The sequence below is a fragment of the Schistocerca gregaria genome, chromosome 4 (assembly GCF_023897955.1).
Source record: "Schistocerca gregaria isolate iqSchGreg1 chromosome 4, iqSchGreg1.2, whole genome shotgun sequence".
Taxonomy (NCBI): Eukaryota; Metazoa; Arthropoda; class Insecta; order Orthoptera; family Acrididae; genus Schistocerca; species Schistocerca gregaria.
This window is the reverse complement of record NC_064923.1, coordinates 433,513,552-433,541,538: the sequence shown is the minus strand read 5'-3', so window position 1 is coordinate 433,541,538 and position 27,987 is coordinate 433,513,552. Positions and strand designations below refer to the sequence as shown.

The 27,987-nt window shown below is 37.5% G+C and overlaps 1 protein-coding gene across 2 annotated transcripts in view; it reads right to left on the bottom strand.

The window, feature by feature from the left end:
* The window catches only part of LOC126267349 (protein arginine N-methyltransferase 5), an 86,891-nt gene that overhangs the window by 6,840 nt on the left and 52,064 nt on the right, over positions 1-27,987 (bottom strand). For both annotated transcript variants that reach the window (XM_049972472.1, XM_049972473.1), the window contains exons 6-10: positions 18,397-18,605; positions 10,886-11,008; positions 10,636-10,811; positions 10,213-10,416; positions 8,373-8,554 (exon numbers count right to left, since the gene is read on the bottom strand). In XM_049972472.1, the coding sequence (XP_049828429.1) occupies positions 8,373-8,554; positions 10,213-10,416; positions 10,636-10,811; positions 10,886-11,008; positions 18,397-18,605 (894 nt within the window). The remainder of the gene's footprint in view (positions 1-8,372; positions 8,555-10,212; positions 10,417-10,635; positions 10,812-10,885; positions 11,009-18,396; positions 18,606-27,987) is intronic.

Genomic DNA, 27,987 nt, shown 5'->3' with positions numbered 1-27,987 from the left:
CGACAAAAGTGCGCAGCAATTTGCTTAATTCTCCTGGTTTAACAGAACTTTCATGAAGTATTCATGCAACAGCAGGAGGGATCAACTCCTTTTTACAATATTAATGTTCTCATAATTACAAATATATTCCATCACATTTTGTTTTCGGCAGTCGCTGCCTTGAATAATTATGTATGCACTGTTAGATAGGTTTCCCCTACAATGGGCATTGCAATGTAATTTATCAGCCAAATCCTTTTTCCACCAATAATACAAATTTTAAATTATGTCTTATTAACTTGGTCTTACTCGAGAACAGATATTGCATCTTCTGGAGAACTCAAGATACTGAATTACAAAGTGGCTTATTGGATTCAGCTGGTCACTGTCTGAGAGAGACAACTTATGAAGACAAGAGCTGTTACTGTCAGCAGATGATCTCCTCATCTCAGTTTTTGTCACAAGCCTCAGGAGCAGCATTGCCAGGCATCCCATATTTCCCGGGACATCTTGTATTTCTGGAATAATTTTAAATGTCCCGCAAGGACAGGCTCCGTCTCTTATTTCAACTGTGTGATAATTATTGTGAAATCTTTCACGGTACAGCTAAAAAGTACCTATTATCTATGGACGTACCACATGAAGATACAACTAGCTTGGCTATCGGGGCCAATCTTCACAGATCCCACCTTCTCATGTGACGCTGCACGTCTCTTGTTTGTCTTTATCCGTTTTTGTTTTACATTCTTCTATTTGTTTATTACTCACCTCACTTTCTTTCTACAATTTTTGTTTAACATTTTTGTTCATTTTCTAACTCTTTTAAATGCTATGTCAATGCGTATTAACAATAGTGGACGGATTTTTTTAAATTTCATTCTTGATTGTCATTCTATTCTTAACTTTGTTCATTGTTTTGTGAAATCTGCCGACTGTTGAATGTGTTATGCTTGTGATTTATTTCTAAAATTATAGACACAATGAGTGATTTAAGTGACAGTGACACAGATAATTCTTCTAGAAGTGGTGAAATACCTGCTTTGAAAGCCAATAGATTTACTAAGTACAATCCTATCTGGGAAAATAGGTATTCCCGGTTAAGGCAAGTACACTAAACTCATACAACATGTTTTGTTGCCTGTGCAATAAAGAATTCTTGTGTGCTGATGAAAAACAACAAGCATCCACTAAATCTCAAATACAACAGAGCATCAAGTACTTTGTCTAAATATGGGTCCAAGCTTGAACCATTTGCCTCAGAGACGGACAAAATTACTGGAGAACTTGCTTCTGTTTATCACATGGTAGAGAATTCTCTTAGTTACAATATTATGATTTGTTCACACAAACTATTATTACCTGTGTTTGTAATGATTCAAAAATCGCTCAATGTTTTAGCTGCTGAAGAACAAAAGCAAGGTCACTGTATGCAGAGTACTGTTCAAAGAATCTGTTAAAAATATTTTAAAGGCCATCCAAAGAAAAAATCTATACTAATCTACATCAACAAATGCAAGTAATTAAAAAACAGAAAAGAAAAATAATTCCAATTTGCTTGCAATTCTATGATTATGAAACTGGAGTTGTAAACAGTCTACTGGAATTTGTAGACTGTAACAATGAATGTGCATAATAAGTTTCTCAGTTTAATACAGACACACCAGAGAAGAATGGATTGTCTTTAAAAAGTTTTGGCACCTGCCACTAATGTAAACTTGAAACTAATGTAAACTTTGGCAGAAACCATTCTATTTATACACTTCTTTTAGCTGAAAATGATAAAATTGTCAAAACTGGTTGGCTGTCCATGTTCTCCACAATCCTACAAAATACAGTAGTGACAAACTGGAAGTGAATGTAGAAAGTTTGATACTGAAAATATGAAGTCACATCAATAGATCTGTGAAACGAAGAGCAGACATTTAACTCCAATTTGCAATGAAAGAGATGCAATGGGAAGAAATAATAAAACATATTGCCATAAGAGTTTTATATCTTGGTCCTGCTGTCGAAAGACTGTTAAAAATATGGCCTGCACTAAAATCTCATTTTCTGGCATCCCGCAATGAATGTCCTCAGCTGTTAGAGAAGTTAATCACATGAGAAGAAGACAACATAAAAACTTCAGTGTATTTGTCGTTTCTGCATAACATTATGTTTTCAGTAGAAACAACCATGAAGAAGACGGAATCAGGTTCTCTCTCTGTAACTGAGAGGCATGCTGAAATGCACGGGATTTGCAAAAAGATTTAGCAAAGAATAACAGCCAACTACTTCAGAAGTAAGACAAGAGAAATAACTGGTGAACTAAGCACTAATGTTTTTCTACACTTCTACATCAATTTTGTAAGATATCTGTAACCATGATATGATTTATCAGACAACGACATCCTTTCCAAGATGCTGTTTTTAAACTTAAAATCACCAATAATTTACAGCCATTTTCAAAAACCTGTGGCACTTTTAAGGATCGATCAATGGAACACTGACTCCTTATACGAAGGATTTCAAATAATCAAAAGAAGCGTGGACTTGGCACAGTCGTTTGATGACAAAATAAGAGTTTGATTGAGAAATAGAAGAAAATTGTGGATCCCAAAAATTTCACATCTTATCATTCATCTTTAGTATTCCTAGTTCCAATTGCTTCGTAGAAAGGGTTTTTCACACATGGCATTAAAATGGACAGATGCATAAAATAAATGTACCCTGAATTTGATAACAAAAATGGATTAATGATTGTTTTCAACTACGATTATAAGTGTATTGAATTTTTTTAATATGTAAAATCAAGCAAACGTGCTTTAAAACTTAGACATTCTTCATTAAAATAAATAATGGCCCATAAATTACAAAAATAATTCTGTTTTTCTTGTTCTGGGCAAAAAAATGGAACCCCCTGCCCAAAACTGATCATTTGTCGCTTTCAGGGTATTAAAAAAAAAATCTGGTAACACTACTCAGGAGTCAGCTGTGGCAACAGTGAGATGGCAGTCAAGAGATGAAACAGAATGGAAGGCTATTAACACACTGTCGCCTGGAAAAAGGATTGCTTTAAATGTCCTGAATAAAAGAGGATGATCCACTGCATATCCCTGCCACCAAGCAGATAATCCCATCATCAGTTCCTTCTGGCTTTTTTTTTTTAATTAATCGATGCTGCATATCATATATAAACACAAAGACCATTTCTGGAATGAAATCAACACCACTAGGATTGTATAACTGATGGAATTGGAGGCAACGACATATATGCTAGAGATGATTCTTGTGCTACCAGCGTTCGTTTGAATTACTTTTGGTTGCATTTTTGACGCCTGATTTTAAACAGGGACAACATGACGACAAAAAAATTCTGTGAACTTACCAGATTCCTTCACTATGATGAGAAGTCACCCTAATCCAAAACCATTCCTGCTAACAAGTTTGATCTAATTTATAAAATATGAAACACATTTTTGCAAGACTAACTCTGCTGTTACTGTCCCTATGAATACAACGACCGATCACATTAATGTGACCACCTGTCAAAACCCTGGAAAACCTCCTTTTGCAGCAAAACCTCCAGCGCCATGGTCAGATGCTCCAGGTTTCTTGGTGGAGGATCAATAGCATGAACAGTCCGACTGAGTTGTTCCCCCAGATTCTCAATTGGGTTTAAATACGGGAAGTATGGCAGTCAGGGGAGTAGGACAAACTCACTCTGGTACACACTGAACTATGCACGTACACTGCAAGCTGTGTTACACATTGCATTGTCCTGCTGGTAGACGCCATTGTGCTGAGAAAAAACGAACTGCATGTTGAGATGGACATGGCCCTCATGAATATATGCATATTTGGGTTGATCATTGGGCCTTATAGAATGACATTATCACCCAGGGAATAACATGAAAACATTCTACAGACCATATGCTCCCTTCTTTGGCATGGACTTTTCTGATGAGTGTTGCTGGTGTTTGCTTTCAGATCTTTCATGCCATACACATGGTCACCTATCTCATGGACCATGAAACGTGATTCATGATTCCGATGCAGCATGAAACATGATTCATCTGAAAAGGCTACCTGTTGCCACTCAGTGGATGTTTTCCTAAAACTGGTTACGGTGAGATAAATGTACTAACCGACCTTTGATCACATGGAATGACCAATTCCCAAGTTCAAGACCCAAAACCCAGAAATCAACTACCAAATCAACATATATAAACACTTAATGTAATTAAGATTATGATGATGATTATGGATTTCTTAAAAAGATAAGCAGTGATAAACAATTATTTGTACTTTATTTTTGAAATGTATGTTTCAAAGACGAGTTTGCACAAATAGATTGACATTCAACAGCATTTTCATTGCTACCTGTTGTTAGAGGTAAACCTTTGTCCTTGGGCAGTTCATCGTATGAGTTTGGAGTGCGAGTTTAGAGTAAAAGTTGTGTGTGTTATGTTAGCATGATTGTTGATTTTAATTTGTAGTGTAAAGTGAAATAACTGAAAATATATCAATTCAACAACAGAAACTCCACCAGTCTTCACATTTTTTAGCAAAATGAAGCCGAGCATCCTCTACACCAGTATATAAAGTTGCATTTCAGAATGGACTATGAGCCAAAAACTTTCAACAACAAAGAACAATAAAATATAAGTATTAGGAGAACTGTTCATTCAGATTATACCATTGCTACTTGTCTCCGGAGTGTGTCACTGCCTCAGCATGCCAAGTGTTGTGAAAATGTGGATAATAGACACCCAAATTCAAAAGTACTTCAAAAGTAATATATTGACTTTTGGCTACAAGAGGGTGGCGTTGTCCGGGATTTTCTGAAAGTGAAATATGAATACAATTTTTCTTGTTGCACATTAAAAGCACATATATTGAGAAATTTTTTTTTGTGAACGATCAGCCAAATATGAAGCACATCAACAAAACAGGAGTTTGCAATCAAGAAGAAGAAGAAGAAGAAGAAGAAGAAGAAGAAGAAAGATAGAAAATGAGGTCAACATTTAACAATGTTGGTGTCCAACAACAAAGTTAAGCACTGGAAATATTTTCTTTTAGTGGTAAAGTGTTTCGTTGAATAATCATTAACAATGACAATCACTGAAAAAGAATCTGAAATAGTGTGGACTAATACAGACATGGGTGACTTACGTAACGCTGTGAAACAAGAACAAAAAATTTTATTGATTAACTAGCAGAACAGAAAAAAAGACGGCAACAAATCATGTAAATTAGTAAGACAAGATGATAACAACAGAAATACCAGGTTGGCATAGTCAATAAAAATTATCAACAATAATAAGGATCAATTAATAAAAATGAATAAAGATAAGGATCGGTTTGCAAAAATCAATAAGGAAATTGAAAATCATAAACAAGGAAGTAAGAACAAGTTGATAAAATTCAATCATTCAACAGCAGCATTATTTGATTGTACTGGTAAAAAGACAGCTCAAATAAATGATATCAATCAAAAAACTGATAGATTAGCTGTTCAAGTAGTGAGTCCAAAATGAGAGAAATTGAACTTAAATTCAATACTGAAGTCAAAAATGTAGAAAATGACATCACTGAAGATGAAGATGCGGAATGCTTTTGAAAAAGTGCACGAGGGAATAAGAACTGTTGACAAAAATGTAAATAGTCAAATTTCGGCTTTGGAAATATAATGTTGACTGGCACTTGTTTAAAGCAGTTTCGTTGGACATGTGAGAACAGTAAATAACAAATTTGTTGAAAACGTAAAATTAAGTAACGACAAAACAACCATCCAAGAATGTAGTGTTTCTGTCCTGTGCAAAAAGTTTGAAGAACTGTCCAATGATTTAGTTAAAACTAACCTTATAAACAATGTTAGCACCATGTTTTGCAACATTCCAGTGAAAAACTTTTCAGCCGAATGTAGTTTACACGCTGCAGATTTCTGCAGAATTGCAGAGATAATTTTGTGTCTAATATGACTCATATGATGAAAATCAAGTTTGTTAAAAAGTTTCTAGAAGGTGAAGCATTAAGTTGGTCTAATCAGTATACTATTGATGACACAACCTATGCACATTCTGAGAAAGAATTTTTACATAGATTTTGGTTGAGACTGAACGAGCTGAATAACAAGTTAATTTCTCGATGGACCAAATTCCAGGGAAGAGCGTATTACCTGGGAAGTTTTGGGAAAAATCAGATTATAAAATTAGCTCATTTGAGCAAACCTCTTGATGAACTCACCCAGATTGATGCTTTAAAAAGGAGGTTTGCAGCTGAGTTGTAGAAACAAAATGTTTTCTGCCATAAGTAAGTAACTATGTAGTTACTGTTTAACATGAACTTTTGTGCAAACAGTTGAAGTCTGGTAACATTATTTTTGCTTATGCTGTGTTACTTCTCTACAGTTTGTAATTAAGTCATGATTTGTACATTATTTTGTTCTTTCATGGAAAGTAAATAGTTTTGCTTTACAGTGTTATTTGTCAATGTTTAGAGAAAAGTTTTAGCTAAATAGTAATTTTAAATGCAAAAGTACAAACCTCAGTCAGTGCCTGGGCAGTTATTCAGTTCATAACATAACTTTCTTTGCGGCATAATGACCTACCGTTGCTATCTCTCTGCAAAATGTCACAATACCAGTGTGCTAAGCGCTGTAAAAATGTGACCAGTTGCACATATGTAAATGTACTTCAAAACTAACAAATCTACTTTGGGCTACAAGAGGGTGGTGACTGTCAGAACATCTAGTTGCTGTATATGTGTGCAAATCACAGCTTTCGTCGCCAATGAACAGCAATCACCATGTGCGCATGTAACAGTGACCTGCTGCAAAGGCCTTATGCAGCAATATTTGCTTAATGGTCATTGAGGAGACACTGTTGGTAGCTCCTTGACTCATCTGGGCAGTCAGTTACAGTTGCATGTCTATTTGCCCACACACATCTCCACACGATCCGTTCACCCTTGTCATCTAAGGCCCTTGGTGCACCTTTGTGCTAATTTAGGATAGTGCCATTTTACCATGCACAGACTTAGCAGTTTTGGAAATGTTTCCCTCCTTGGCCCGAAAGCCACTGATAGTGCCATTTTGGACATCAGATATATCACTCCATTTCCGCATTACGACAACTGCACTGTTTTCTGCATCCTACCTCAACATGTTTTATGTATTCTCCACTGTTCTGACAGGCACCTGCTATATAAGTGGATACTGTACATTGACATTGAAAATAGGCAGTGATCACATTAATGAGACAGGATGTGTATTATAAATGATGAACAGCTACTTCCAACTAAGGTGCAGGATTACCCAGTTTATGCCGAACAAACTTGATGAGCAACAGGCACGCAAATTTTGGCTAACTTCAGAAGTGGCAACCAAGAGCATTTAAAATACCTTCCCACACCTTAATAATGAAAACGTTGAATCAGACAACCACCCATTGGTAGAGTGAGTCATCCTTTTCTTATGGAATGTGACAACACAAACTCCTTCACAGTCCTTCAGCTTGTCAAGAAACTTCAACAGAAGAAAAAATTGTTAGAGGGACAATGAACAAGATTCACTGAAATCTCTTCAACTGCGTAAAAAAGAACAATTCTGAGTTACATTCCACCATCATCTTTAAAACTGGCAAGCCAGAGTACACTTCGATAGTGTACCATGGGAGGAAGAAAAAGCATGCCATTTTTCTCAGCACACAACATTCTGAAGTAGCAGTGGGCAAAGAAGAAAAGAAGAAAGCCAAACCTGGTAGCTTTTGCAATAACACAAAGTTTCGCATGGATGTTGTAAAGCAAATATTTGTAAGTATTCTGCCGAGATGGCCAATGCATGTTCTTTACACTATTCTAGACGTGACAGCAGTAAATGTGTAGATCATCTACAAACAAATAAACAAAAATAACCTTCATTCATCAACTGCTAAATGAACTCAAGCACAGGAAACAAAGAGCAAGACATCTAACTACACAAAGCAGCAACTGAAGTATCAGACAAATCAAACAGTGAAAGAAGTGTCGAACTGTATGTATAAAGGAAACAATACATCGTCGTCTGCCACAAGTATATATGGACAACACCAATGCCCACAGTTTAATTTCAATATTCTGAAACAAGGGAAATAAATGAAGAAATGTTAAGAACTGTAGAAATAGGCCACATTTCTGGGTAGACAAATGGAAACTGTGTAAATCTAACTTTAATGATGATGTAAATATAATGTAATTGGACAATAATGTAATTAATCATGTTGTAGAATTTTAATGCCTACTTCATCAGCGATCAAATGAACCCTTTCTGCTATTCTAGGGATGTCACTTTTTCCACTGTTTTTGTATTAAATATGCAGCAATTAGACTTACACACACAAAAAGCATTAACTTTTCAATTTTTAAACACTTACACGCAATGGGAAGAAAATTGGAAACCAGCTAAACATTCCTTTCGTGTGTGTTTCAGGGACAATGCTCAGTGTAATATTCTTGTAAAGAGTTGTATCAAAATATCCTGAGAAGCCATGAAGAATACTTCTTTGGTTAATGTCAAATGTGAGAGCTTTATACCTCGAATTGTCCATTACTTTACCTGAAACAAACTTTTTTTAAGTAACATTCTAATAACATAATAAAGGTCAGAAACTGAAAATTATGAGAACAAGCACAAATCACCAAAATTAGCTTTATTATTTAACACACCAACTCAATTACAAGCAACCAGTTATTGTTCGATGAATAAAAAAAAACTGTATTACGAGGTTATGAGGGTAATCCCAAAGGTAAGGTCTCCAAAGTACTGGAGCCACAGGGAAACAGTTTGCGTGGCTGCAGATCAATCCCGTCCCCTCCAAACCGTACTGGAACTATCAAATAATCACTGGAGCTTTCAGTCTAGGCTTGGCAGCCAACTGTATTGGAGCTCGCGTTAGCCACTACTTTCTGGTGTGAAGTTCGCACAGTTATTCAGTTTTTAGGCGCAAAAGGTATTAAACCAACTGACTGTTGATGGAAGGGTATCTAGAGTTGTGCTTGGATGTCCAAAATGTCTGCAAGTTGTGCAGAGAGTTTGCAGGTGCTCGTACTGAAATTCAATACAAGAAATGAAGCAGGAGACCACCAGTTCCCAAAGGGACAATCACAAATGTTGAAAAAATTGTACTTCAAGGTTGATGGGTCACTCTCGAGGATCTCTATAATGCTGTTCCTGAGGTTTCTCGAAGCACCCTTCACCAGTCTTTGAAGTGTCGACATTTTGGAAGGCGTGCAAAAGAAGGGTCCCAAGATTTCTGACATTAGACCACAAATGGCAGCATAGTGAAACTTCCCGGCAATTTCTTCAACACAGTCCAGACAAAAAGGACAACTTCTTTGATTCAATAGTAATGGATGATGAAACCCGGGCTTTCCACTTCAAACCTGTGAAAAAAACATGTGAGTGGTGGCATCCCGATTCACCCAAGCCATGGAAAAAAAGAAGGAAAAAAAAAAACAGTTTGCGGTAAAGTCACGGCAACTTTATTTTGGGATCAAAAGGGGATATTGTTGGTCAACTTTGCGGTTCCGGGGACAACAACAAATGCTGACAGGCATTGTCCAACATACCTTGTCTCTTCTGTAACAGTTTAGATGGGACATAAACACCCACCCACCCACCCTATAGCCTGGACTTGGCACACAGGTGACTAGCACTTGTTTCCAACGCTAAAGAAACACTTGACTGGAAAGCTCTTCAGTGATGACAAGATGAAAGGTGAGGTCTGACACTTCTCCAATAGCACGGCGGCTGGCTGGTATGACATGGGCATACAAAAACTGCTACAGCGTATACAAAAATGCATCAATCTAAATGGCAATTATGTACAAAAACAGAAAAATTTCATGCTTCAAAATTATGTACAGTTTACTGTAAATAAATGTTTCTTTATATCTAAAAAATTGGAGACCTTGCTTTTGGGATCACCCTCATAAATAAATACAATGCAGTATCCAAATTACTTGAAACTCTCAACCAGCTAATAATCTCAATAACAACTGTGCTACTTGTTGATCAATTTAGTGATATATGTGGTAAATTATTAGCAATGGAGTTTATCAGTTTGACCTACAACCAATAACATTTTACACAGCTATCTGCTACTAAGATTATTTAATAAAAATATTGCATTAAATCTTTAACTAATTTTATAATATCACATTAATTTTTAATGGACAACTGATACTTGTAATTAAAAATATTCATAGACTCACTTCTATTGGGATGATCAAATCTAAAAAGTGGCTGAGTTGCTGCAAGTTGGTACTTATTCTGGAGGTGTACAACATATGGCATCTCAAAATGCTGCAAAGGATGTTTATCTTTCTCTTTGCACAATCGCACTTCACCATACAGTTTTGATGATTGAACAGGACATAAGTACGATGTATAGCTACATGGAATACTCACACCGTCAGCTGAAACAAAACAGAAAAACACGAGAGTGCAATAGGTAAAATCCAGGTTATTTTTAAACTTCAATTTTATACTTTTCAAATGTTTTAATTATATAAAAAATGAAAAATACAAGTTCCAAATTTCATGTCACCATTTACATATACATTTTCAATCATATACACTTCTTAATTCTTCAAAACATTTCATGACGTCTCTGACAAATTTATAATTTTCCTTACCTTTCAGGAATTTCTGTGCTCCATCCAGACACTCTGGTGATAGCTCATTGTCACCAAATGAACCCAGAAGTTCAGAAACTAAAATGTCAGCCATTTCAGGAGCATCCCACTCCCTCATGTCACATGAAACTACTGTCACTTGGGAACCCCATAATTCTTCCTGCTGTGCCTGTAGCCTGGTACGGAATCTAGTATTAGTTGAAATATAACAAACAAATATTAAAACTTAAAATATAACAAGAACACTCACGTGACCACAGCATTTGGATTCTTCTCTACAGCATACACCCGTATCTTTCTGTCGGCCTTATGCGCCGCATTGAGTGCTGCCCGAACTAAGGGACCTCTGCCAGCTCCAACAACCATTACAACCCTAAAAATTAAATAAGTCTGAATTCAATAAGAGATGTATATAAGCATGTACACAAAATACAATAACTTTCAACACATAACATTAAATACTCACTGAACCAAGGTAAGAGTTCTTTTATGTTCCATGATTTAAATCAGGAATCACCCATCAAGCAAATAAAATTAAAGGAAGAATGGAAAAAAAGAGCAATGAAATCTTAAATTTTTGGAGCAGGATGTGGAGAGATACAGCAGATATATTAACATATACTAACAAACCTGATTGCTACAATTTATTAGTACAGGGTGTCCCAAGTGGAATGGTCAATAATCAGGGATGACTGGAACGAATTTTTGAAGCAAAAAAGTCTAGTAAACATGGGCTCAAAAATGCATACCTTAAGGCAGGGGTATACAGCAATTAAGCTTACCTGAGCCATATTGCAAGAAGACGAGTATGTCTGGACTACACATAATATTCTCAGTAACAACAATCGCTAAAATTCTTTATGAACACTTTACCTTCGATATTGTGAAACAAATATCTTCTACTGCAAGCTCTTCGTTTTCCATATCTTGAGATGAGTTAGTATGGACCAAAACAAGAAAAAAAGTGTAGTAAAGACTGGCTCTTAAGTGCATACCGTAAGAGCTATGAACACTTTTTCATCTTCACTACCATGAGAAACAGAAGTAATGCTCATAACTCTTACCATATGCATTTTAAAGCTCATCTTCACTAGACTTTTTGCTTCAAATGACTGTTCCTGTCATACCCCTGAATATTGGCTGATCTCTGAAAATGGGAACTTGTTCTCATATTGTTATTCCCCACCCCAACTGGTAGTATTTCATTATTTACTATATTGCTTCATTATTTTTTATTTTTTCCTTTGCATTACAGGATGTATGCGCGGACAAGGGGGAAAAATTCCCGGATTTCCTGGTTAAAAATGTACTTTCTCCTGGGTGAAAATACACTTTTTCCGTGGTAAGCGACAGTATACTTTCCCCCGGAACTTTTAAAACTTATCAATCCTTTGAATAGTTATGGTTTTATACAGGGGCATAGAATTTCCTGGCACTTAAGAAAGAGAGACTCAGGTGGAGAGGGGGGGGGGGGGACATGTTTTGGAAAGATCTTTGATGTGCAGCAACATATACGCTGCATGTTTTTGTATTACAACAGTATAGATTCTAATTCCATCAGACACCGCATGTTACTTTCCGAAGCACTGAAACTGAGATTGCGATGCACTTTTGTAAGACAGTCATAGCTCATGTCACATGATCTCTCCAGCCGACAACAGCGGATATTCAGAGTATAGGACAAGTAATGTAGTCAGCCAACAGAAACATCACTGTTAAGTAGCGAGAAAAACACAAACAGGAAAAGTTAATGGTTTAAAGTAATATACAGTGTTGCTACAAGAGAAGCTGAGCTTTCACATATAATGTTCATCTTTCTTGCGCGTGTTACACTTTAAGATACATGACACAAATGTGGCGGTAAAATTTTTTTTTTTTAATACTGACAAATCTTTGATGTTCTGGGCTCAAAATTCTTCTAAATAGCTTGTCATCAAAGAGTTGATCTTTAAATGTGAGTCAAATGCTCCACGATTTAAGAAATTCATCGTACATTCACGCACATAGTTCATCTTGTGGAAAAGGAAAATTATTTTGAAAATAACGCTTTTCAAACCGCTATTCGCCGTATTTTCCAGCAGTTGCCAGAGAGTGCCAGATAAGAGGCGTCATTACGCTTGCGCAGCTACGATAACGTAGGAAGCCCGCATGTTAGTACATGTAAAACATTAAAAGATCTTACATTATGTCATAAAAGAAACAAGACATCAGAGGATACTCCAAGAGTGTCAGAATTAAAATTCATAATTTGCCTTGCACATTCGTATGTCCGGATTCCCAATGAAGCACGCCTCGACCTGATATTAAGCTTTTCAGTGTGGTTTTCGGGATGTAAATTTTCTTGGAGTACCAGTACTGATTTACCTCATGTTTGGTTCTTTATTATGGTATTATGCCATACGTGCTAGAAGATGACAACGTGCACTTGAAATGCAGCGGACGGTTGAAACTAGCAAATAGTGTGGGATTAAATGCTTCATTTCAAATAAATTGACTGCTTCAGCGGTAAATATTAATAAAAGGCAAATTTCTTTAGCAAACTGACAAATATAACTTCATTGTTCTGCAAGGCGATTAATGCTTGACTGTCAGATAGTTGGAAATAAAATCTAAAACTAATAATATATTTTAGCCTTCCGTAATTATGTGAATGTGTTTTCATTCACTCGATAGCTCCCAGCCACAGAAAACCGTCTTGTTTTCATTTAATGTGAGAGCAATAGATGAAGAGGAAAGAGCAAAATCACTAAATGTACATACGGTTCACATGGAGACCAGTAAAGACAAGAGACAAGCAAGACAGTAAACATGTCTTCAATCCTTAGGCCCTAGCATTTTCTCTCTATAATTTAGTTACAGCTTTACATGGTGTGCTCTCCTTTCTGCGAAAGGATCTATTACCTCATCAAAGTTCGTCAAATGTTTTGCTACGGTGAAAAAGCGAAATGTAGTCATCTAATACCGGAAAAGCTGTTAATACAAATACAAGACTGGTGTGGTTACTTGATCTGACTATGTCTATTTTGTGACAGTCTGTCAGATAAAACAAAATAGGCCTTTCTAATATTTCAGCAACTGTAACACACACCAAATAAGCAAGACGGTTTTGGCAATAATGGTCATTTTTATTTTTTATAACACGACAAAATACATTTCATTCATACGCTCCCGGTTCTCAAGTATGAGAGCGAAAAGTAGTAGTATGAAATTTTTGTATAAATTTGGAATCGTCATATTCACTATTTGTGTGAAGTCCCCATTTCTCTGGGTAGCATGTGGCTGCTTGCTGCTACTGCTTACACAGCCAACAGCCACATTTTTGTAGCCAGAAGCGGGAGAAGTTGCTACTCATATGCGAATCAACTGCACATGCGCATGAGGCCACTTGTAACTGCTCAAATGAATCTAATATAAACAGTTGTGACGTCACACTCATCGGAGGCAATCTATCGTTATGAAGCATTGCATAGTCTTCCTAAAGCCTTTGACACATTTTGCTATTGGCAGACACTTGTGTGAGCACAGTTTTTTTATATAGCGCACTTCATTTGCAATTTAAGCTTTATTTTCGTTTCTTCTCTCATTCATGTTTTATTGCTGCAGTATTATTCTGCAGTAGCGGGATACAGTAATATCCTTTGTTAGAGTATCTGTTCTTACCAGTCACAATTCCAAAATTTAGCTAAAACAATGAAAAAGTCCCGGGTTTTCCCGAATCTCCAGTTGTCGCAGGTCATATACACCCTGGATTATTTAGCTTTCCACTGTTCCATGTTCTACCTCGTTAAATGCACTTTTCCTTTCTCTTACTCTCAATCCAGCATTAGTTCTCACACTATTCTCCAATTACCTCTGAACTGAAGTTGGCATAGCCAAAGTATTATATTTGGACCCCCACTCTCTATTACATGCTTCCCCTTTAATCTTCGTCTCATTTTAACCTCACATCTAGTGGGTAGTTCCTCTCAACCTGGGAGCTGAGTGCCCCACTCCTCCTTTCCCACAAGCTATCACTCTCTTTTCTGAGGATGAAACTAATAGTTTCGTAATATTGTAATACTTTCTTTTCCTACTTTTAGATGTGACTATTAACATGATATGGAATTCACCCACTGAAAGTAAATACCAGAGCCAGTCACTCAGTCTCCTTGTGATTTTACGGTTTTCCAAAGTGAATTTTCCTTTGACATAATTGATCACTTTTCCGACATTATTTCTTAACAGCTATGTCTTGATTGTTGCTGTATTACCTTTTTTGTGCTTTTGCTCATTTTAATTTTTAATTTATATTATATTCCCATTTTCTTGAGCACAAGATTACTGAATCCGAAGATAGCTTTTGGTTAATACTGAAATTAGATCTTCACATTTTCACCAAAACACAAAATCCTGTGCAAGCAGAAAGTATCACTCATTTGCAGTGCAAAGAAAAGGGCACAGAGATGTGGCAACAGTCATTGTGGTGTAAAAGTAGATGGTATTTATGGTGACACAGGTTCCGAGTTAAGGATATTATCTTTGTCAATATCAAAATACAGTAAACATGTGACAGTTTCTACCACTCTTGAGTGACTACATCATTGTTATAGTCACCGTGTTTCATTCCACTGACATATTTGTAGAGCAAGTATCATTACCGAATATGTCAATGCTAATATATTTAGATGATTCCAGTTTCTATAGCATGAAATGCCTCAGCATTCCATTACTTCTGTGCCATTTCTGGTTTCATAGACATTCCACTTAAAGCCCAGAGTTCACATATCATGGTTACTCCGCAAGAGGGTCTTTCAGTTTACTCCCAACACACCATGCCAATTCATGGAGCAATCAATTTTATACAGACCTCACTTCATGCAAATCTTGCAAGAACCCTCTAAAACACAATTTGCAGTTGTGTAAATGTTGAATTACGCAGTGCTGCTGACAACAGGGCATGTGAATCTGAAACCAAAGCTTGTTCTAGACCAGTGTTTCCCTACCCACGGGGTGTGGCTCACCTGTCGGCCAAGGCAACATGGCGATGAGGCATGAGCACTAGTCAAGAGTCAAAGAAAAGACAAAACTATCAGGAACTTCAGGGGTTATACTCTTCAGTTGCCAAGGTCAGCAAGTACACAATGTAAGAAGAATTGAAATGCTTGCCAATTTATTTATTTTTTAATTTTGAAAATGACCAACATTGTGTGCCACTAGGCAGCTGAAAGGCTACAAGTGCTCCTCTACAGCCTGTGCTACAGGGCTGGCTCGTGGCCTTGGTTGGCTGCTCCAGGCATGAACACAAAATGTGCCACATCTGATAGTAATTTGTCAAGTGGGTAGTTTTTTAAGACAACTGTACAGAAGAAAGACTTCCTTGAATTTTGCGCCTTCAATATCCTGCCACAAGAAGAAAGGAAGGATGATTGGCGTTTTACATCATACCCATGGTTACGATTATGAGCAACGAACGGAGCCTTGACTTAGAGCAACCTGGGCGATAGCAGAAAACTTGTATCTTGGTGGCGCGAAGAGAGAATTGAACCCAGGTCTCTCAAATGCAAGTTGAGGGTGTTCTACTGTGCACTTCTTCACTCAGGCCCCATGGAGATATTGCTGAATTACTATTCACTGTGACACTGGACAAGCTTTTTGAGAATCTATCTATATCTATGTTTTCAAATGTACTCTTTTTGAAAAATAAGTACAAGAATAGATGGAATGTAGATAGTGGTTCAAATGGCTCCAAGACTATGGGACTTAACATCTGAGGTCATCAGTCTCCTAGACTTAGAGCTACTTATTCCTCACTAACCTAAGAACATCACACATATCGATGCTCGAGGCAGGATTCGAACCTGCGACTGTAGCAGCAGCGTGGTTCCGGACTGAAGTGCCTAGAACCATTCAGCCACAGCGGCCAGCTGTAGATAGTGGTTTGAGGCTAAAATTAACCAGTTTTAATCCAGACACTGATTCACTCGTGGGTGACAAACAATGTCAAATTCCACCGAGTTCTTTTTAACACTGACCATTTGATTTTGAAATTTCATCTAATTGGGACAGCTGAGTGAATGTACAACAATATTTTCTTTATAAGAAAAACACAAATATTTCAGAAACCTATTTGTACAATACATTATACTAATTTGGTGTGTCCCTCATAACTGTGCATATGTTACTTTTATATTTCAGTACCAGAACTCTTAAGCCATATTTGGTGTTGCAACCATAAGTTTAATCCAATTGTATATATTTCAGGGAAATTCATCAAGTTCAGCCATAAGTAATTTAAGCCTTTTATGACCAGTGGGACATATGGATTATACCAAAGCATCTCCTTTCCAGTGCTCACAGGGACTGTGCTGTGATGTGCAGTTGGGTTTCCAAACTGTTGGTATCCAACATCCCCACTGAATGGGGCCCAGATGCCCAGATTTTCGATACACTGTTTCCTACTTATATACTGTTCAGCATATACATTCAGTCCTAAATTACCAATGAAGTGGTTGGATGGCTTTGACTAAGTACACAAGTGTAGCGAAATTTGTTTTTTGCCATTTATTTGATACTTGAAACTAAGTCTTTATATTTCTATTAACTATTTTCTTTCCTCTCAATGAGAATATGTACTGAGGTCGTCAAAAGGTGTGTGTGTGTGTGTTTTTTTTTAAATATTCTCCTAAGAGTCAACAGTGAACAATATCATTGTGTTGTGTGGAACTGCTGATTATGTGATTACTGTGACCAAGTGTCTTCATGCTTTGCTTTTTGAAACCAACTTTCAGAGGGACAAAATATGAAATGCAACCTGGTGACAAGCATTCTTCAGAAAAAACACAAATTAGCAGAGTTCCAGAATAGATGCCACTGCAGGTGGTACGTAAACACCTGCCAGTAAAGAGTACAAGAATACAATATATGCAATGCATTAAAGCAAGAGAAAAACTAATATCACACGCAGTTATAACTATGAGCCATTATGTATCCATCCTTGCCCAGAAATGTTTCACAGGTCTTGACCTTTTAAAAATTAAATTACACTACCCTACTATTAAGACTTAAACAGGGTCAAGTCATTTTCCTCATAAAACAGTTTCCTAAATTTATTTAATCTCGTGTCTAATGAGATATACATGTCACGCATAAAATAATGTTAAACTGTAAACAGTGGTGGAAAATTACAGACTCTGGCTTACTCATTAAGCGTCCAAAAAAATGTAACACATTGCAACAATGCGGGATACAGAAATTTTTTCTTCAGAAGGTTAAGAAGCGTCTTTCTGAAGGCCAGGAATAGGCATTTGTATTTCTTCTTTCTAAAGGAGGAAAAAGAGGATAGTAAAGGGGTTTTCCTCTTGCAGCACTAACATCCTGATACACTTAGCTTTGCATAGCCATTTACACAACAGAATATATTGAAGAAAACACAGATTTTTCCACTGTGACGACTTGCAATGTCTGACAAATGCAAGCACTGAGTATACAAATCCTTTTGAAATAATGATGCAAATACATATCTTTCAGAGGTCATTATTAATATAGAACACGAGTGTTATTTGGTTTATAGCACTGACTACTTTCAGAGTACAAAATATTCTATTCTGCTTGAGCTGTATGCCAAATTAAAATAGCTTGCATATAAGCTGGGGAAAGGAATTTGCAGATGAAGAATAAAGTTGTATTGCAGTCTCATACAAGAGTGCATTCTGCTCACACGTAATCTGGAATTGTGACCATGAAACCATATTATCTTAAAACTACAAAACAATATGTACATACTGCACATTGGTATTCTTCTCCTCAAACGGTATTCTGTCCAACAGTACTGTATAGATTGCCCTTTGATATTCATTGTATTTGACAGGATCTTTTTCAAATACTTCATATGTTTGCGATTCCAGATTGTCCATCAAAGGCTGAAGAGGACACTGTAAGTAATCCTCATAGCCACGTGCATAAGCTGTCAAGGCGTCTGTGTGCAACATCGTCTGTAAAAGTATAAAACAGTCTTAGAGAACAACTATGTAATAGCTCAACACTAAAAATAAAGGTTTGGCACAATCAATGAATGTTCATACAAATGTTTCCAGTTGTTTAGTACAATCATGCTTCATCCGACTCTCATGTATACGACTGTAATGCTACTTCTGTTGAAACAACATTGTAAACACTGCAGCTAACTCTACATACAGCTGGATATGCCTCATTAGCTACAAGACATGCCACTGAAGGACCCTCAGCCTAAAAAAAGGTAACCACAGAAAATGACTCAATAGCACAGAGTATCATCTTGCTCATACCCTCTAAAATATAGAATGTGGAAACTAAATCGTCGTTATGAGTTGCCCAGAACTACAAAATGAGGTACGCCAAAGTCAAACCCAAAGGCTAGTTTTTGCACCACAATGCTTTGCTAGGTGTGGTCCCAAACGAGGCAGTGTGTCTTTGCTCTCCATCATTCATTGAACTTACCCAACTAGTAATGGGAGGGGAGCGTAGAGCTGAATGTTGTTTCTGAACCATGCTGCAAATTTGCAGATTCCTCCCCCCCCCCCCCCCCCTCTCTCTCTCTCCCCACGTGTTCAAATTATTTGCGTGAGTTGAAAGCAGTGAGATAAATCCTAGCACCAACTGATGACTGAACCCCAGAACTCTGCATTTTTAATCTGACACACACCCAGTGGGAATACGAGAAAATACATTCCCACTACACAGTAATATGGAAAACTGAGCTGATCTGAATTATATGGGATGCAAAAGCCAGACAAAAGAACAAAATCCTACGTAATTGCAGTGAACATATTTTCCAAGCTCAAACAAGTTAAACAACAAAACAAAAAACCTATATCAATACTGGAGCATCATCAAACAGAAAATTCCACGAACAAGTGAGCAAACTGATGGAACCATAACAGAACAGATGAATTATGAAAATTTTAACAAAAAGAGAGTGAACCATTGACTGCTATAAATGTCCCTGCTGCTTTCTGTGGAGAGCGCAGCTTCGTTGTTGCCTCCATACTATGGCATGCACCGAGACACTGAGTTCCAACTGCTAGATGTGAACACATTTTGCTGCACGATCTGGTTCCTCCGTGCTGAATATTCCTGGAGGACTTGGCATGACAATTTCGTCTGCCACTCAGGATTTCATGGCCCCAGATACAAAATACAGTTGACTCTTGACTATGTGGTCTAACGTGATGAAAAGTCAAGCTGGATAACAAAAAAGCTGTATAGACCATAGTACTGCAATTAGCTCTTCCGACCCCAGCTGTGTCATGAGAAACTTTTTTCATGTCAATACCTGATATTATTAACATTTTCTGACGTCTTGCATATCATCCATTCTGGACTCTCTAATTAAAAACACAAAGGACCGCAAAAATCAATAGTTTTGACAATGCACACAGTTTCAATGTTTGATATTCAACTGAAGAAACAAAGAACATAGTGTTTCCAACAGAACTGCTCTCTACGTGTGTTCATGGTTGTTTGTGAGCACTGGTATGAAGAGGGCTTCAAGTATAGTTTGTTGAGGAGGGTTCAGTAATTTATTGAATATTAAAAATACTGTATGTACCTTACACCTGCAATTACAGATCTGCTACAAGTGCAAAAGATGCATAAAACATTTTGAACAGCTACACAGCCCTGTATCCAGCACCTGCTTGGTAAAGCTTTGAAAAAGTACAGTACATACAATAAATTAACCTTTATTTTACCAGTAAGAAGTATTATTATGATATTAATGAAGTACGCAAATAGAAACAAGCCAGATAGTCGACGCACTACTGTAAAAGTTTCTCTAATAATTTAAAACTCCTCTAGAAATGAATTATTGCATGGACAAAAACACACATATGTCAATATTGTTGCATGACAAGGATTTACAACTGTCCTAGCATTTCGTCCAGGTGAGCAGACAGCCAATGAAATGCTTCTCATCCCGTTTTACGAAAACTATTTGGCGAGTAAATTTGATTATTTCACATCTAACAGCATGATATCTTCACTTGATAAATAACAGAATTACTTTTCATTATTAGTCTTAGTTAATGTTCTCATAACGAAGTAAAGCATTGCATGATATTCTAAGAATTTTACAGAGTTAAAGTTCAGTACGTAGGCCTTGTGTACGGTATGTTTTACGTCACTGATTGCAGTGAATGAAATGTAGCAAATATATCGAAATTGTGTTTAAAACTAACAGCAGAATGATATATACCACAATTCTCAAGATATCGGTTCTTATATCCATGGGAGGATTGCGCAAATTGTGCCCACCGATCTTTGTATATAAAATGAGTATCGTGTTGTTGTAACACCCTTCGTATTTCATAAGTGGTTCAAGATACCAAAACAAGGCTTTTGCAAATTTTTTCAATGGAGAGATGTACATCTTTCAACAGCATTATCATATCCAGTCAAAAAAGAATATTGTGACATTGAACACACTAATATTTACAATATTCTTTGCAGGGCTTTCAGCTGTAATCTAACTTATTTGATGTTATGCCACAGGATGTGGTTGCTAAGCAACTAAATATTTTAATTATGTCCACTTCCATGAAGAGCACTGTGTGTATGATTTCTTTCTCTCTACAACCACAATGGTATGCCATTTTCTCAATCAAAAAATGAAGATGAAAGCGCCGGCCAGGGTGGCCGAGCGGTTCTACGCACTACAGTCTGGTACCGTGCGACCACTACGGTCGCAGGTTCGAATCCTGCCTCGGGCATGAATGTTTGTGATGTCCTTAGGTTAGTTAGGTTTAAGTAGTTCAAAGTTCTAGGGGCCTGATGACCTCAGACGTTAAGTCCCATAGTGCTCAGAGCCATTTGAACCATTTGAAGATGAAAGCAACACAAATAAGATCACAGGAGCAAAAGCAAAAAGGTGAATGATGGAGTGCTGCTGAGCAGCAGAAATGCCACTACTTGGGGTGCTCTACCCAGCCACTGGTGCATCAACACATCTGAGGCACACAAGGACCTGAGCAGCTGGCCATGGTAACAGGAACACAAAGGCAGCACAAAGTGGTGCTTGTATAAATGTCTCGAGCCCCTGATGGAAGGATCAAAGGCATGCCTAAACCTATCCAATGAGCCCAGGGAAAGCAACAGTGGCGGCGGCAGGAGCACACATTAACATGTCCAGAGCAGTCAAAGAGCAAAGTATCTAAACCATGGGTTTCAATGGCAAAGATAGTGGAAATTAAGTACATTCCATTATTTTATGGACCTAATCATAATAAAAAGGTGGAATTCACTGTGAATGGCTACAGCTTTAGTTGGTTTTGCATATATACTACTAATTTCTAGGTCTTAACATCCACATAAATACACAAACATTTGGTCTCAGACCCTACAGACCAATGCCAATCAATTATACCACTGCCTCATATTCCCTCTGCCATTCCTTCCAATGTTTACAGACAAAAATGTACTCTCCCACTACTACTTATTACAATTGTCACAAAATATACCCCAAACACTGAAATTCTTTAACTAAAAAATGTACTACGTAAGGAACACCACAGCCCAGATATTTTCAACAGCAAAGAAATACCTAAATAGTAGTTGGTGGTGGAGTACAAAAAATTACTTATATTGACTGTAGTAAGTATCAGAATGGTCAACTGGGCAGAGATATATTAATGAAAACTGTTTAATGTGGTTGTAGCCTTAGGTTATAGAATCCTGACTCCACATTTGCCGAGTATGTATTGAGAGAAGATCATAAATAAAGTAACAAACTCATACCTTCATTTGGCAATCAATGAGTGAAAACCGAGGCTGTTGGATCTGCTGGATATCAACAAACATGTAGCATACTGTCTTCATTTAATATTACATGGTCAAATTCAGCTTTGTACTTCCACTCTCTAAGCTTCACTTAACCCTAGCAATACCAGCACACTTCCAATAATCTTAATATTTCAATGATGTTAATACCACATGGGGGGAGGTACTTAATAACCACCACAAAAAGCTACATTAATTGTTGTTGACTTATTAACAACATACAGTGTGAGTCAAAAAAGACTTTACAACTTTGTAATTATATAGAAATTTATTGAGATAACTTACATAATCAGTATATGTGTCATTTTGCAGCAAACAACCTCAAGTTTCAGTATTCCATTCCTTCACCAGGAGCAGAAGCATAGTGCACAGTTAAAATGGCTACTTTCACTTGAACGTGTTTTGTGCCTTAGCAAACTGAAAGTGAACAGCCCTTTCTTCTCCATAGACGAAACTGTCACTGGCACAGTGTATCTGGACGTGCTTGAAAACTTTTTAATTCCACAGATCGATGAAGATGATCGAGCTGGAATGGTTTACTACCAGCAAGATGTTACCGGTGAGATGTTTGCCACATCAAAAATGGCAGTCACATCAAACTAAAATGACGATTGACACTTTTATGAGAAACTTGAGGTTGTTTGCTGCTAAATGGCACATCTACTGATCTCGTAAGTTTTCTCAAAAAATTCTGTATCATTACAAAGTTGTTAAGTTCTCTTTGACTCACCCTGTACTTTCTAGAGATACTGGCATGCAACAAGAGCCCAGAATCTGGAAATACTGAATATGACATTCATTGTGAAAAGACATATCTACTACAACAGGAAGGAAACTTTATGACCACCTCAATCAGACAAATTTTTGAATTAGTCTAACAGAAAATTTTTTAAACAAGTATGGAATATAGTAAAAAACTTGTTAAACAATAGAAATTATTTCAAAATTTTAAAATATAAAGTACACAACTATGTTGAAATGTTTACAAAAGGTGGGTTATGGTAACACCCCCCCCCCCTTCCCCTAAATTGGTATTGCCATGGATAAGCCTTTAATTTAGCATTTCTTTGTACAGTGTCTTTGTCACTCTTAATCCACTTTGCCTCTATTTTTAATGTGATTGTCAATATATTCCAAACTGCTATCTTATTTCATCACGTGTATATCATCTCTACAATGAAGTCTAATATATCATACACATTTATATAAAGTTAACCTAAAACATTATGTTAGTATTGCCAGAGGTACATTTTTCATCAAGTGATTTGTAAGTCAAACTGATGAAATGTATGATGAGATAAAAGAAATTATTCAGCTAGTGAAAGGAGACAAAAATTTAATAGTCATGGGTGACGAATTCCAGAGCAGGAAAAGGAAGAGAAGGAAACATAGTAGGTGAATATGGATTAGGAGTAAGAAATGAAAGAGAAAGCTGTCAGGTAGAATTTTGCACAGAGCATAACTTAATCATAGCTAACACTTAGTTCAAGAATCATAAAAGAAGGTTTTATACATGGAACCTAGAAGGTATCAGATAGATTATATAATAGTAAGACAGAGATTTAGGAACCAGGTTTTAAATTGTAAGACATTTCCAGGGGCAGATGTGGACTCTGACCACAATCTATTGGTTATGACCTGTAGATTAAAACTGAAGAAACTGAAAAAAAAGGTGGGAATTTAAGTAGATGGCACCTAGATAAACTGACAGAACCAGAGGTTGTAAAGTGTTTCAGGGAGAGCATTAGGGAACGATTGACAGGAATGGGGGAAAGAAATACAGTAGAAGAAGAATGGGCAGCTCTGAGGGATGAAATAGAGAAGGCAGCAGAGGATCAAGTACGTATAAAGACGAGGGCTAGCAGAAATCCTTGGGTAACAGAAGAAATATTGAATTTAATTGATGAAAGGACAAAACATAAAAATGCAGTAAATGAAACAGGCAAAAAGGAATACAAATGTCTCAAAAATGAGATCGACAGGAAGTGCAAAATGGCTAAGCAGGAATGGCTAGAGGACAAATGTAAGGATGTAGAAGCTTATCTCACTAGGAGTAAGATAGATACTGCCTACAGGAAAATTAAAGAGAACTTTGGAGAGAAGAGAACCATGTGTATGAATATAAAGAGCTCAGATGGCAACCCAGTTCAAAGCAAAGAAGGGAAGGCAGAAAGGTGGAAGGAGTATATAGAGGGTCTATACAAGGGCGATGTACTTGAGAACAATATTATGGAAATGGAAGAGGATGTAGATGAAGATGAAATGGGAGATACGATACTACACGAAGAGTTTGACAGAGCACTGAAAGACCTGAGTCGAAACAAGGCCCCAGGAGTAGACAACATCCCATTAGAACTACTGACGGCCTTGGGAGATCCAGTCCTGACAAAACTCTACAGTCTGGTGAGCAAGATGTACGAGACAGGCGAAATACCCTCAGTCTTCAAGAAGAATATAATAATTCCAATCCTAAAGAAAGCAGGTGTTGACAGATGTGAAAATTACCGAACTATCAGTTTAATAAGTCACAGCTGCAAAATACTAACCCGAATTATTTACAGACGAATAGAAAACTGGTAAAAGCTGACCTCAGGGAAGGTCAGTTTGGATTCCGTAGAAATGTTGGAACACGTGAGGCAAATACTGACCTTACGACTTACCTTAGAAGAAAGATTAAGGAAAGGCAAACCTACGTTTCTAGCATTTGTAGACTTAGCTTTTGACAATGGTGACTGGAATACTCTCTTTCATATTCTAGAGGTGGCAGGGAAAAAATACAGTGAGCGAAAGGCTATTTACAATTTGTACAGAAACCAGTTGGCAGTTATAAGAGTCGAGGGACATGAAAGGAAAGCAGTGGTTGGAAAGGGAGTGAGACAGGGTTGTACCCTCTCCCCGATGTTATTCAATCTGTATACTGAGCAAGCAGTAAAGGAAACAAAAGGAAAATTCAGAGTAGGTATTAGAATCCATGGAGAAGAAATAAAAACTTTGAGGTTCGCCGATGACATTGTAATTCTGTCAGAGACAACAAAGGACTTGGAAGAGCAGTTGAATGGAACGGACAGTGTCTTGAAAGGATATACGATGATCAACAAAAAAAAGCAAAACGAGGATAATTGAATGTAGTCGAATTAAGGTGGGTGATTCTTAGGGAATTAGATTAGGAAATGAGACACTCAAAGTAGTAAAGGAGTTTCTAGGTCCATTGTTTCCGATGCTATAGTGAAATGGAAACGTGAAGGGACGCGTACAGCACAAATGCGTACAGGCTGACATCGTCTGTTGACTGACAGAGACCACCGACAGTCGAAGAGGGTCGTAATGTGTAAAGTAGAGACGATATAAAACATAGACTGGCAATGGCAAGGAAAGCGCTTCTAAAGAAGAGAAATTTGTTAACATCGAGTATGTCAGGAAGTCGTTTCTGAAATTATTTGTATGGAGTGTAGCCATATATGGAAGTGAAACATGGACGATAAATAGTTTGGACAAGAAGAGAATAGAAGCTTTTGAAATGTGGTGCTAAAGAATGCTGAAGGTTAGATGGGTGGATCACGTAACTGATGAGGAGGTATTGAATAGAATTAGGGGGAAGAGGAGCTTGTGGCACAACTTGACTAGAAGAAGGGATCGGTTGGTAGGACATGTTCTGAGGAATTAAGGGATCACAAATTTAGGATTGAAGGGCAGTGTGGAGGATAAAAATCGTAGAGGGAGACCGAGAGATGAATACACTAAGCAGATTCAGAAGCATGTAGGTTGCAGAAGCTGAAATATTAAACACCTTTACAAAGCTGTTTCACAGAGGAAGATCTCGCTGCAGTTCCTTCTCTAAATCCTCGCACAAATGAAAAAATGGCTGACATCGAAATAAGTGTCCAAGGAATAGAAAAGCAACAATTCGTTTCTACACAGAACTTGCCCCCCTTCTAACAGCCGTGTACCGCAAGTCTCTAGAGGAACGGAAGGTTCCAAATGATTGGAAAAAAGCACAGGTAGTCCCAGCCTTCAAGAAGGGTCGTCGAGCAGATGCACAAAACTATAGACCTATATCTCTGACGTCTATCTGTTGTAGAATTTTAGAACATGTTTTTTGCTCAAGTATCATGTCGTTTTTGGAAACCCAGAATCTACTCTGTAGGAATCAACATGGATTCCGGAAACAGCGATCGTGTGAGACCCAACTCGCTTTATTTGTTCATGAGACCCAGAAAATATTAGATACAAGCTTCCAGGTAGATGCTATTTTCCTTGACTTCCGGAAGGCATTCGATACAGTTCCGCACTGTCGCCTGATAAACAAAGTAAGAGCCTACACAATATCAGACCAGCTGTGTGGCTGGATTGAAGAGTTTTTAGGAAACAAAACACAGCATGTTGTTATCAATGGAGAGACGTCTACAGACATTAAAGTAACCTCTGGCGTGCCACAGGGGAGTGTTGAGTGTTATGGGACCATTGCTTTTCACAATATATATAAATGTCCTAGTAGACAGTGTCTGAAGTTCCATGCGGCTTTTCGCGGATGATGCTGTAGTATACAGAGAAGTTGGAGCATTAGAAAATTGCAGCGAAATGCAGGAAGATCTGCAGCGGATAGGCACTTGGTGCAGGGAGTGGCAACTGACTCTTAACTTAGACAAATGTAATGTATTGCGAATACATAGAAAGAAGGATCCTTTATTGTATGATTATATGATAGCGGAAGAAACACTGGTAGCAGTTACTTCTGTAAAATATCTGGGAGTATGCGTGCGGAACGATTTGAAGTGGAATGATCATATAAAATTGATTGTTAGTAAGGCGGGTACCAGGTTGAGATTCATTGGGAGAGTCCTTAGAAAATGTAGTCCATTAACAAAGGAGGTGGCTTACAGAACACTCGTTCGACCTATACTTGAGTATTGCTCATCAGTGTGATATCCGTACCAGATCGGGTTGACGGAGGAGATAGGTAAGATCCAAAGAAGAGCGGCGTGTTTCGTCACACGGTTATTTGGTAACTGTGATAGTGTTATGGAGATGTTTAGCAAACTCAAGTGGCACACTCTGCAAGAGAGGCGCTCTGCATCGCGGTGTAGCTTGCTCGCCAGGTTTTGAGAGGGTGCGTTTCTGGATGAAGTATCGAATATATTGCTTCCCCCTACTTACACCTCGCGAGGAGATCACGAATGTAAAATTAAGAGAGATTCAAGCACGCATGGAGGCTTTCAGACAGTCGTTCTTCCCGCAAATCATATGCGATTGGAACAAAAAAGGGACGTAATGACAGTGGCACGCAAAGTGCCCTCCGCTACACACCGTTGGGTGGCTTGCGGAGTATAAATGTAGGTGTAGATGCAGTAAGTACTGGGAGATGATGAAGCTTGCACAGGATAGAGTAGTGTGGAGAGCTGCTTCAAATCAGTCTCAGGACTGGAGACAACAACAACAACAACAACAACTATTTGTAAGTAGGACATTTTAAAAGTTACACTGCACGATTGCTGAGTAAATGTCTTTCACTTATTTTATGCTGATTGTTAACATAATTTAAACTGCTATACAGGGTATTTCCTT